The sequence below is a fragment of the Rhinatrema bivittatum genome, chromosome 7 (assembly GCF_901001135.1).
Source record: "Rhinatrema bivittatum chromosome 7, aRhiBiv1.1, whole genome shotgun sequence".
Taxonomy (NCBI): Eukaryota; Metazoa; Chordata; class Amphibia; order Gymnophiona; family Rhinatrematidae; genus Rhinatrema; species Rhinatrema bivittatum.
The window spans coordinates 258485284-258497602 of record NC_042621.1 but is presented as its reverse complement, the minus strand read 5'-3'; the positions used below and the strand labels follow the sequence as shown (position 1 = coordinate 258497602).

Below are 12319 nucleotides of genomic sequence, written 5' to 3'. Positions count from 1 at the left end.
AAAATCAAACCTTCTTGCAGAGGAATGTCTCCAGTCCTCCCCCTCGCTCTCCTGCAATTTATAAGTGAAACCAAATAGTTCTCTACCCCAGACAACGCAGGGGAAAGGAAACAGTTTCTTATGCACCTGCCTTCGTATGCTTAGGTGCAGTCCTGATTTCTTATTAGGATTTTTTTTCTTTGACGTGCTAATTTGTAATTCTCCGAGAGGTTACGCGGAGGTCGATATTGAAAGGCTTTGTGCGGGTGAGTGAGTTTCTCGTACAAAATCAGATGCCCAAATATTCCTCCCCTCCCCAGAAATTCTTTGTGCACAAAATGTATCCGGACAAAAGGAGGGTAGGTCAGGGAAAGTGCACTGGGGACAGAGGTAAACTTTAGCCAGCGAGGGCACGTATAGAGTGATATCTGGCTAAAGTTGCTCGCAGGCGTCTAGTCAGAGCACAGCTGTCCCGGCTTTATCAGGGTAAAGTTACACGTGTGATTCTATCCACATACATTCAGCGCCAGTCTTATCAGGGTAAGCCATGCTGATTATACATCTAACCTTACCTTGTTTAAATGTGTCCTTTCCCGGCTCTCTGAATATTGACCTCTTCATTGGTTTTTGATTGCTGGCTTTAACATTTTTTTCTAAGTTTTTGTTTAACGGGTGGGCTGTGTGCAGTTCCTGTGAATTTGCATAGTACTCTGGGCAGGCCCATCTTCTCCGCCCTACACTTACTCTTTGCTTTTCTTATAGAGACTGTTTGGAAAAGCAGAGGCCTTGTTTCTTGCAGTTATACTCAGTTAAAGTTGTTCCTCTCCTCAATTAAATCCTTCCTAAAAACCCTACTCTGAAACCTTAAACCGTGGCTCTGATTCTCCCGATCATGGCCTTGCTAATTTTAACTTAAAGTCTCTAATTTGTCTTGTCTATGTGCCTTGAACAGTTGTAAACTGCCTGGAGAAGGCACGGTCACTTCCATGGATCTATACAGCACTGTAAATATATATCTGGTAGTGCTATACAAATAATTATTAGTGTATTCCTTCCTACTTGGTGTTAACTTTCTTATACTACTATTACTCCCTAAAGAACATAACAGGAAAAAAGCATTCATGACACAACTCAACTAATAAAGGATCCTGCCATATTCATTCTATCCTATAACTGCATACTATGCATGCAGAATGGTCACATAAGATCCAGGATCTATACACAATAGGAGTAATACAGATAGATTTGCAGTTGAAATTTTCTTTTTTTAGAATTAGAATTGGTCAATGGAAAATTATTATAGAGTGCTGAGTAACACAATCATTGTATTTTGGTTTTTCTTGGTTGTCATCAATACCAAATTACAATTGGCTGATATTCCATGTGCTTGCTTAGTGATACTTATAATATTTTATCTGTTTATGATTGTTTTTAATAATTAGAGGATATCATTTTTAGGAGCTGGACATAGCTGATCACAGCTCTGAAAAATGCTTTGAAGAAGGGAAGCGTTTAGCTCATTGCTGTTTGCCCGTTTCAGCACACTGACTTTACCCTGGAGGATCTTCTGAACTGACTGATGGTGCTCTGCTCCATGAATGAAGCTGCTTCTGCTAGGGCCTGACCTAACCCGTGGGATGAGCGATTCCACCCAGTGACATCATCAGATGACCAGGCAAACTGCAGATCCTGCCATCGGCTCACTGAAGGAGGTGTTGCCACATTGTGAACCCCTCTGCGGAGCCCTGTGCGTAGGTCTGAAGTGGAACCTTGACTCCATAGACGCAAATGTCAGTGACAGGTGAATGGAAGGAGGTTCTGAAGTAGCTGGTATATTATTATGGTTTGCTAACAAGAGACTGTACAATGCCTTACAGAAGTATTTTGGAAGAGAAAGAGGGAAGAGAGGAAGAAGGTGGGATAACAAAGATGGCCACTTTCCACTTTTAGTCAGCCTCCACTGGGGAGGAAGGCAGAAAATCAGGTAGGTAATCATGGGAATCTAAAGGTAGCATTCACGTATGATCAGAAAAAGCCAAAAAGCATTTAGTATATGATTTAGCTTTGGAACACAAACTGCAAAACATAAGATATATAGCGTCATGGACAGAGGTAGGGGACAAGGTGTGTGCTTCTCAGTTGTGCCCTCCAGGGTATGAATTCTATCAGAAATCAAGATCATTTATATTAGAGGTGGGGGGTTGATTGTGTTTTCAGATTTAGTTACATGTTCACTGGATAATCCATAGTCTAGATTATTATTTATTTGTTGTTCGTTAGTGTCCGATAGGAATTGATATGATGAATTACTGTGTGTAAATATCTGGCCCAGTAGTCTTGGGTAGTAGTGGCTTAATTATGGCCAATTTTAATATGCATGCTGAAGCCACAGAGCATGGAAGTACTAGGGATTTTGGACTTCAACAACTCATCGACCTCTCATTTTAGGTCTAAAAAAATGTTGACCGAATCTGATTCCTTGCTCATTGAATCTTGCTTTGGTCTGACCATTATTTAAGCGAGTTCTTCCTTAATTACTGTAGGGCTCTCTTGCTCTCAGGAACGGGGGAAATGGTATTTGCCAAATGTCAGTGAAGAGCCTATATGTTCACAAGTTACCAGACCCCACCACTCCGCCCTTTTGTGATGATTCCAAGACCCTCTCTTTAGGGGAACGGATCACAGAATGGAATAAAACCTGGAATCTAACACTGGAACAGATAGCACCATTGAAAACCAATTGGGTATCTACCAGGAGACATTCCTCGGTTTCCAAAAAGGGTTGGGGCTTCTAGAATGTCAACTGCAGTACTTTCAGTGATTATAGTGTAAAGAGAAAACATATGACAAGCTGTAAAATAAAAATCATGCCACCAGGGAAGCAAAGAAATGTTTCTATTCATGTAAAATACAACTGGTTGATGACAGACCACATAATTAGGAGACTGGCAAATCCACAAGAGACCCATTACGTACACCTTATCAAAGAGCTTAGTGGGGACTCTACAGAAAAATGTAGGAGCTCTGTCCCCACCCCCTCCTCACTAGATTGCTCTCACCCTCCACCAGGCTTCTCTCCCCTCACCAGCTCTCTCCCCATCTTTGGTTTGAACCTCTTCCCCAGGACTGATTTCTCCTCCACTTCACTTTCAGGTCACTTTCCAAGCTTACTTGCTACCTCCCCCTCCCCCCAGGGGCCAAATCTCTCTCTTCCCCCACCAGCTTTCTTTCTTTGTCCCATCATACTCAACCTCTCCAGTTCTCACCACCTCTCTTCCCCTTCTAATCTAAGAAAGACCCTCAGCTTGTTCTGTCTGCCCTCTCCATCGCTCTAACTTCCTTCCTCACAGTTTTCTCTCTCCTCATCCCCAGCAAGACCTCCCATCTTTCTCTCTCTGCTTCCATTACCCTGATCCCTCTCCTCATTTCTCTCTACTGTGCACCAGCTCTCTCTGCTTCCCTCCCCAACTCTCTCTCTGCTCCTCCTCCTCCAGTTCTTTCTTCACACTCTAGGAAGAATCCCAGCTTCCTCTCTCTACTCCCCCAACAAGCCTTGATCCCAAACTTTCATCTGCTTTGCCCTTCCCCCCCCAGTGCACTGTCCACCCATCTCTTTCAGGCTCCACCAGCCTCCCGCGACTGCTTCCTCTTCAATTTGGGCAATACAAACAGAGGCTGATGATGCAGCCTCCTCTCTTCCGGCTTTCACGGATTGACGCAGATTCTCTTCCGGCCCACCTAGGCCGACCTGCTGCTGCTCCCTCATCTCTTGCAGCCAGCACAGGCCGACACTGTTCCAGCTTCTCTTCCAGCCTGCGCAGGCACCTGCTGACTCCTGATCCCCGCACTGCACTCTGGACAACAAATGCAGAATTCTGCGCGGGAGACAAATTCTGTGCAAATTCTACATTGCACAGTTGTGTAGAATTCCCCCAGGAGTATATTCCAAGTTATCAGCTAGAGCACATCAGTGCAATAAGAGTAGATGGCGCACCCGGGGAAGGTGGCCAGATATACTGGCCCACAGTGCTTCATGCAGCTTTCACTCTCCTGGTGTTGTACCTCTAGGGAGCATTCTCCAGGCACTCCTGTTTTCCAGGCAGGCCTTCTCATTTCCTGTAGGCTTGTTTATATCCAGAAAGAAGAAGAGAGAAGCACCTGCCAAAGGAATGTGAAGGGTGAACATCTCACCTGGAAAAAAATGCCAGCAGCTTGGTGTGAACAAGGATGAAGGCGTGCACAACTTCTTCACCGCCTCGCCCGGAACTGCCATTGATCTGCTGGATAACCTGGCGGTCCAGAAACTCGATGCACTGCTCTGACAGCTGGGGCTGAATGAGTCGTTCCACTGCCTTTGACAAGGTAGAAAAGGAGAAGAAGAAGAAGAGGGGAGAAAAAAATGGCTTTAAGTATCCATGCATCATAAGCACCCAAGGCTCTGCTGGTGGATTGTCCTTGCCAGAAGAGAATGCTCTGCCATCTCCAAATGCTGTCCGAGGTTAAGAGAGAGAAACAGAGGAATGCCTTCAGTAAATATGAAGAGTTCTGCAACCAACTAATGTAGAGCCGACTGTCACCCACTTCCAGGAGGGGAGTTGTTTGGAAGATACATCTCCAGTGCCTGCTGATATTTGTATTCCTCGAGTCCACTCACTGAAATCAGTGCTGTAGGTACCAGAATGCATCAAGGGAGGGCAGGTCAGAAATCTATGACTGGCACACAATCTCTCTCCTGGAACTGGGTAACTTGGCAGCTCTATCTCTGCATTCAGCTTGGAAACTCTGGGATTTCAACCAGAGCTCTAGGAAAAAAAAAAAAAGACCCAAAAAAAGCACACTAGCCTTTAGAGAAATACAACTCTTTACTCCAGCTGCACACGTGAGCTGGGTACAAAGTCACCAAAGGCAGCCCTGCATTTCACCACAGAGCATTCCAGCGCACATGAGCAGCTGGAGTAAAAAAATCGCTTTATTTGTTCAGAGTAGTTAAATCACAAGCAGATTGTGATAAATTGCAGGAAGACCTGGTAAGGCTGGAAAATTGGGCATCCAAATGGCAGATGAAATTTAATGTGGATAAGTGCAAGGTGATGCATATAGGGAAAAATAACCCATGCTATAGTCACACAATGTTAGGTTCCATATTAGGTGCTACAACCCAAGAAAGAGATCTAGGTATCATAGTGGATAACACATTGAAATCGTCGGTGCAGTGTGCTGCGGCAGTCAAAAAAGCAAACAGAATGTTGGGAATTATTAGAAAGGGAATGGTGAATAAAACAGAAAATGTCATAATGCCTCTGTATCGCTCCATGGTGAGACCGCACCTTGAATACTGTGTACAATTCTGGTCGCCGCATCTCAAAAAAGATATAATTGCGATGGAGAAGGTACAGAGAAGGGCGACCAAAATGATAAGGGGAATGGAACAACTTCCCTACGAGGAAAGACTAAAGAGGTTAGGGCTGTTCAGCCTGGAGAAGAGATGACTGAGGGGGGATATGATAGAGGTGTTTAAAATCATGAGAGGTCTAGAACGGGTAGATGTGAATCGGTTATTTACTCTTTCGGAGTGATGCGGCGTTTCGGGGGCGGCGCCGCGGGCGTGGCCGTGGCCTCCGGACCAGCCCCCAGACCGGAACATGGAGTGCGGCAGCCGGCCCAGCGCGCGCAAAGGTAGGGGGGTTTAGGGGGGGCAGAAGGAAAGTTCCCTCCGAGGCCGCTCCGATTTCGGCGTGTGCGCAGATTTATAAAATCTGCCCCTTAGAGAATAGCCACTGCCATTAGCAATGGTTACATGGAATAGACTTAGTTTTTGGGTTCTTGCCAGGTTCTTATGGCCTGGATTGTCCACTGTTGGAAACAGGATGCTGGAGTTGATGGACCCTTGGTCTGACCCAGTATGGCATTTTCTTATGTTCTTATGTTCTCTAAAAGCTCATGTACTGCCTTTTTCTTTGAGACTTTGCATACTGGAGTGCAGTGGCAGTTGTACTTGTCTCTCACATAGCTTGTGTGGCTACCTGGTATTTGCGAGTCACCAGGAGAGGTCCCAGGGGGAAAAAAAAAAAAAAAAAATCACCTGGCAGGTCTTGAAAATCACTGCCAGAGAGGAAGAGGCCTCTCTCACGCCTGCATTACTGGTGGTGGTGCTCCTCCCCACCCTCACGCCTGCATTACTGGTGGTGCTCCTCCCCACCCTCACGCCTGCATCACTGTTGGTGCTCCTCCCCTGCCCTCTCTCAGTGTGAGTGGCAGCACATGCTCAAGAGAAGCAGCTGCTCTTTGCTCTGCTTTACAAATGCTGCAGTGACCCCTTTGGTTTTATTTTTTTTATAGGGTGGGGGCTCAGTAGTTCCTTCTTTCTTTTTCTTCCAGCTCACTCAGAGCTGAGTGAGATCTGGAGCCTTAAGCCTTCATTCACTACTACCCAGGGATCTCTCCCCTATTTTAATAGCCTCTCCCTCCCTCCCTCCTGTTATTCACAGCCTGGTCACTGCAGCAACGGTCCTGAGGCCTGGAGCCATGCACCATGCTCCTTCTGGAAGCCTGTATCACGGGCTCTAAATCTGGCCAGCAGGAGTCACCCTTATCGATGAGCAGGACTCCCTACCCCAGGGGCTGTGAACATCGCTTCCACATCCCCGGCTGACCCACAATACCGAAGGCGCAATCCGGGAACTGAACAGGGGACCCTCCACATGGCATCCCTTGCCCACGGGAACTTTACTACCTTCAAGCGGTCCTCAATTTTTCCTCCATGAAAAGTTGATAGAGATCTGACCCCTATTTATGAAAGGGCTTAAGACCAATCTTTCAAAATCTGTCAGGTACTGTATCTTGTAAAGGATTTTGGTGAAATCTTTAAATCTATTTAGACATTTTATATACCGTCATTCCATGTCTATATAGAAACACTGGCTTCCTAGTTGAGCTGTACTTCTTATTAAATTCATGAATTGATGGAATGGTAATGGCTACTACCTGGTGATTACTACCCTTACTCAATAAGCCTTCACACGGTTAATGCAACTCCAACATTGCTCTCTGCTTCAACGGCAAGGGGAAATGTGGAAAAGAGGATTTGCATTCAGACAACAACCAACAAGGACTGAACTACACAGTCTGGGTAAACAAATAAGCGTGGGGTTAGTTTGCTTATTGTGGTGGTTACTACCCTAAACCAATTAAGCCTGATACTTCACTTTGAATGCATATACAGTGTTGCTCTCGGCTTCAACGGCAGGGAGAAATGTGGAAAAGAGGATTTACATTCAAGATAACATTCAACAAGGCATTGATCTGTGCAGTCTGAGTAAACAAGCATTGGGGTAACTTGCTTGATGTGGCGGTTACTACCCTTAACCATTAAGCCTTATGATTCACCTTTGATGCAACTCCAAGATTACACTTTCTGCATCAACGGCAGGGGATGGCAGGAAATTTGAATCAAAACAGTTACCAACAAGGGCCCTGAACTTGGTGGTCAGTGAAACAGATAAGTATAGGAAAATAAGTGTGGGAGCTTGCTGGGCAGACTGGATGGGCCGTTTGGTCTTTTTCTGCCGTCATTTCTATGTTTTATGAATTCACCTCCTTCAGAACGCTTTCTTTTACCAGACTTACAGCAAGCTCATACCAACAGGGAGAATTCAGCCTGGCAATTGCTATGATTTTTTTGCATTTTAGGTACTCAGAGGCCAATATTCAGTAGGCTGTTTAGTGGACAAGTTATCTGGGTAAACATCCCACTGAACATACTTGCTTAAAGTTATCTGGCTACATCTAGCTCCCCGACTAGAGGTAGCGCTGGAAACTTAATCTTAACATAAGTTTATGCTTCCACAGTGTGGTGATGCCGGAAGCAGGGTGGGAGCAGCATGTTTCTGAGCAGCTCTAAAGTTATCCGGCTAACCTAGCTGGATATACCAGATATTCAACTAGGTTAGCCAGATAACTGAATCCCTCCCTGGAACAACCCTGAAATGCCCCCTTTTGTAACCAGCTAAATTCTGTTTACCCAGCTAGAATTTATCCTAAGGGCTAAATATAGCTAGGTAAGCCATTTAGACGGCTAACTATTACATTATCCGTCTAAATGGCTTTTGAATATGGACCTCTCAGTGTCCTTTTTACTGTAACACCAGAAGAATCTTTTAGTGACACAGAGCACCGTAATGGGGGTTTGATTTTACTGAAAGAGTCTGCTGTATGTGGGCTGAAGCATGCAGGCCTTTGTTAACATCTTTAGGTAATAGCTATTTGTTTCCTTCCTCCAGATCATGGACAGGATAAAGTATTAAATAACGGAAGTCCAAGCACTTCTGGGAGACCAGACTTGTAACTTTCTTCCAACTATAATTATATCCCACTAATAATCTATTGCTATCTTCACTTTGGCTGATCCCCTTATCTACTCAAACCTGATGTCTACCTATACTGCCTTTGGGTATTTCGATAATCAGTCTCTTGGGGTACTGTATTTAAAAAACATTTATGAAAATTCAGCTAAACTATATTAAATACATTTCATGGGGTAAGTGACTTTATGCAATTATCCTAGCAACATCAAATTATTTCACAACAATTACCTTAATACCTATCAGGTCAATTTTAAAAGCATTGCTTGCACAAAATTGCCCACATATACGTGTACATGGGCCATGCACGAGCAATACAGATTTTAAAAAGCCACAAAATATGCGCGTATGTACCTGTGTGTGCGTGAAGCACGAGGGGGGCAGAAAAGGGGCAGGGCATGGTAGTACCAGAGTGGGGCCAAGACTTACGCGTGCAACTCCAAATTTTAAAAACGAAACCCACAATGTGCATACACTAGATATCTGGGTAACTTTACTGCTGCTCCTGATGAGGAGGAAATCTGTAGATCTCAAGTATTAGGGCACATAGGACAGGGTGAGGGGTCCGGGTCAACTGGGCAGCCTGCAGGATGAAGAACCAGAAGGGTCTGAAAGACCTCGCTATTAACTGGACAAACTGGTAGACTAATTAGACAACCGAGAATGTGCCTCATGTGAGCATGTTTTAAAATTCGCTGACATATGCACTTCAAAGCCAACATGGTCCTATTGAAGACACATGCACAATAGCTGTGCTTGTGTAACCTCTTAAAATTAGGAGCAGACTTATGCGTGGTTCATGATTTTAAAGCATATGCACGTAAGTGTATGCACCATTGAAAATTCTAGCGTATCTTCACTCATGTGCAAATATGCACATATATGGGCGTACTCTTGCTTGTTTTAAAATTGACTAGTTTGAGTGTTTATATGAAACCATATATCTATCCTACCTTAATGTAATGAACACACAATTTATGAAGTAATATATAAACTGTATTTTAAAAAAATTGTTAAAAATTAATGAAAAATTACAGATTTAATTTTTATTACCATTTAAAACAGGGTATTAAATATGTCCATCTGTATCAGATCTTAAAGAACAGTAATCTATGATCTCTTTGCACACAGCAGCAGTTACAACACTAAACAGTAGTGGTACAACTATATCAGGCTTCCAAGAAGCTGGGGTGACCTGCAAGGATATACGATGGTTAAAACCAAAATCTCAGTGATCTTGGCAAGGCTGGATTGGGGTATACTTTGTCCCAGACATTCTCGCTAATTTTGGTAGCTGTGGCAATTATAAAACTTGGAAATAAGACATGGAAGGAGGCCTGGGAGTTGGATTAAGTATTATTCTTGTAAGACTCAAAGTTGATGACAAGATCTGAAATAGTCTACCGGTGGAAGGTGGTGGAGGCCAGCACTTTTAAACTGATTTTGAGCAGGGTTCTGGCAGATATGGAGGGCAGAAGTGAGGATCAAGATGACAAATTGATGGAGGGATGGGGGGGGGGGGGGGAAAGAGATGGTACTAGGCTGTATATGGAAATGTATGTGCTCATCTACCAAAAGATGAAGAATCTCAGCTAGACAGACTGGATGGGCCAATTTGATCTCTCTCTGCCGTCACTTACTGTGTTACTATCTTCGTTTGGGAAGAAGGTGGAGAAAAGGACAATGCCATACTTCAAATACATACCACATTTAGAAGATGACGAGTTGCTCTCTATTGCATACTCCAGATTTTATACTGGAGCTGAAGACTGATCCAGAATGGAGTATATATAAATATAAAGAGAGAGTTATCATATGCTTTGCACATAAAAGGATTCCAATGTCAGCTTATGCTAAAGTGACTGAAGAACAAGACTCTAGGGAAACTGTCTCTATTTTCATGATAAAATAATTAATGGTCTCCTTTCTCCGAGGTGAACATCGGAAAATTAGATCCATTAGATAACATTGATTTTTGAGCTCTTTTTAAATTTGGAAGTACCTAAACAATGATAGGCTTAGAGAAAAAAATTCTACACACACTTTTTGGTCATAAAACTATCCCAAATATATCGATGCTTCAAACTGTGACCTATGAGTTTTCAAAATGTGTCTGCATGAATTTACTACTCTTCACCACCAATCAGGTGTACTCTGGAAATCTAATTAGTGATTGACAAAAGGCTTACCTCAACTGCAAAGCTCTGGTCTTCCTCCCTAAGTCGGCTGTACGTCAAGAGAAGACTCTGGAACATCTTCCATACACGAATTCGCTGCTGTGAATCAGAGGGGCGTATTCTAAAAGAATTTAAGAAAAGAGCGGAATCCATTTAAAATGTCAACTCAGTATTCACAGGTCACTTTACTGTAGGATCTATGCACTAAGATGGGTTACAACTTACATGTTTAACACCTGCATTTGTTTAATGCAGATGTGCAACATTGTTAATGTGATGTTAGTATCCCCAAAAATGGGTGAAAAAGGGGAACTGGATTCAGATGACAGCCAATGCTGGGCCCAGACTTTTACTGACTTGGATACTGATATACAGACATTAAGGAAAAAGCACAGGACAACTTCCTATGGCCAAGTCCAAAAGCAAGGCACGTTCAAAGCAGTATATTGTCTGAATTATCAAGAAGGTTGCTCACCCCGTAAAAATGTTGCTAGCAGTAATTTTGTTATGGGGTTGACAGTTGCTTGGTTTTTAATTGTAAATATTACTGCCCTTAACATAAGACTTGGGGGTAACCAGCACAAAGTGGCAGTTACTACCTTTTGCAGAAATATGAGGATGAGGTGCACGGAGCGGCAGTTACTACCATAAGAAACTTGCTGGGCAGACTGGATGGATCATTTGGTCTTTTTCTGCCGCCGTTACTAAGTTACAAATGCAACTGCATCAAAAAAATAATGTGATCAAATACATTTTGAATGTCATCATGTACTTTAAATATAGCAATACTGCGGTTAAATTTACCTTGGGCCACATTGCTAAGTAAATTCTACTATACCTACACATGTATAGTTCACTTCTAGCCTGCCAAATAGGTCCGTGTACTGCCAGGTAAATACATGGGAGAAGGATGGGTGGGTGAGGAGGAGAGGCAGCATCCTGAGTCTTCCCTCCCTCACCCTCAGAACCAGGGAACTGGAAGCAGGAGAAGAGTAACTTCTCTCCATTATGCCACTCCTCTGGTCCCATTGCCCAGTGGCGGTTTTGCTGCCTTTACACTTTGCACGTGTGGTTCAAAATGCAAGACAGCAAAGCCGCATAGTGAAGCGGCAGGATGGAAATCGGTTGCTTTCATCCTCCTGTCACTTTCTCATTTCGGGGAGAAGGGGAGCCCCATTTTCCCCCTGTGCTTAGCGGCCCTTTAAGTTTGGGTGGCTTAGAGCACAGAGGTTGTGCCTACTAGAAATATGCTGTGCTACAATGGCCATACTCACTTCAGCACGGACCTCGTAGCATGGCATAGTCTACATAGCATTAGCTCAATACACACCACGTTAAACTGGGGTTCAACATGGCGGGAAGATCCTCCGGTAATGCGCATTACCTGATGATTTTACCTGACTCCCATGTGTCAATACAGACACTCTCAAAAAATATAATTTGTGCCTTTGAGGGAGGGGTTCTTTTACTTGTGAACAAAAGTTCAGACGTGTGTATTGGGGCTGAAAAAGAAGAAAAGAAAAAAAAGTCCCATATGATTTATCATCAGTGTGTCTAATGGGAGGGGCTCTTTGTAGAATTAATTTGTATTTGATAGCAGAAATTAGCCATTGTCTGCAGATCTTCCTGTGAGAGGCAGCTACAAGCTTAAGTGAAATTGTTTTTTTCCTGCAAGTAATCTCAATTGTTTAGTTCCCTTCCACCCTCCCCCTCTACCCACCTAACCCTGAGTTTACGTTTCTTATAAAGTCTTCCCTGTACTCATAGTTCATTATCTTCAATAACTTCATTTCTCATTACATT

At 43.6% G+C, this 12319-nt stretch overlaps 1 protein-coding gene across 1 annotated transcript in view; it reads right to left on the bottom strand.

The window, feature by feature from the left end:
- Positions 1-12319, bottom strand: part of LOC115095851 (Hermansky-Pudlak syndrome 1 protein homolog) — a 69373-nt gene that overhangs the window by 33117 nt on the left and 23937 nt on the right. The window contains exons 6-7 of the mRNA XM_029610104.1: positions 10529-10637; positions 4171-4331 (exon numbers count right to left, since the gene is read on the bottom strand). Coding sequence (XP_029465964.1) covers positions 4171-4331; positions 10529-10637 — 270 coding nt within the window. The remainder of the gene's footprint in view (positions 1-4170; positions 4332-10528; positions 10638-12319) is intronic.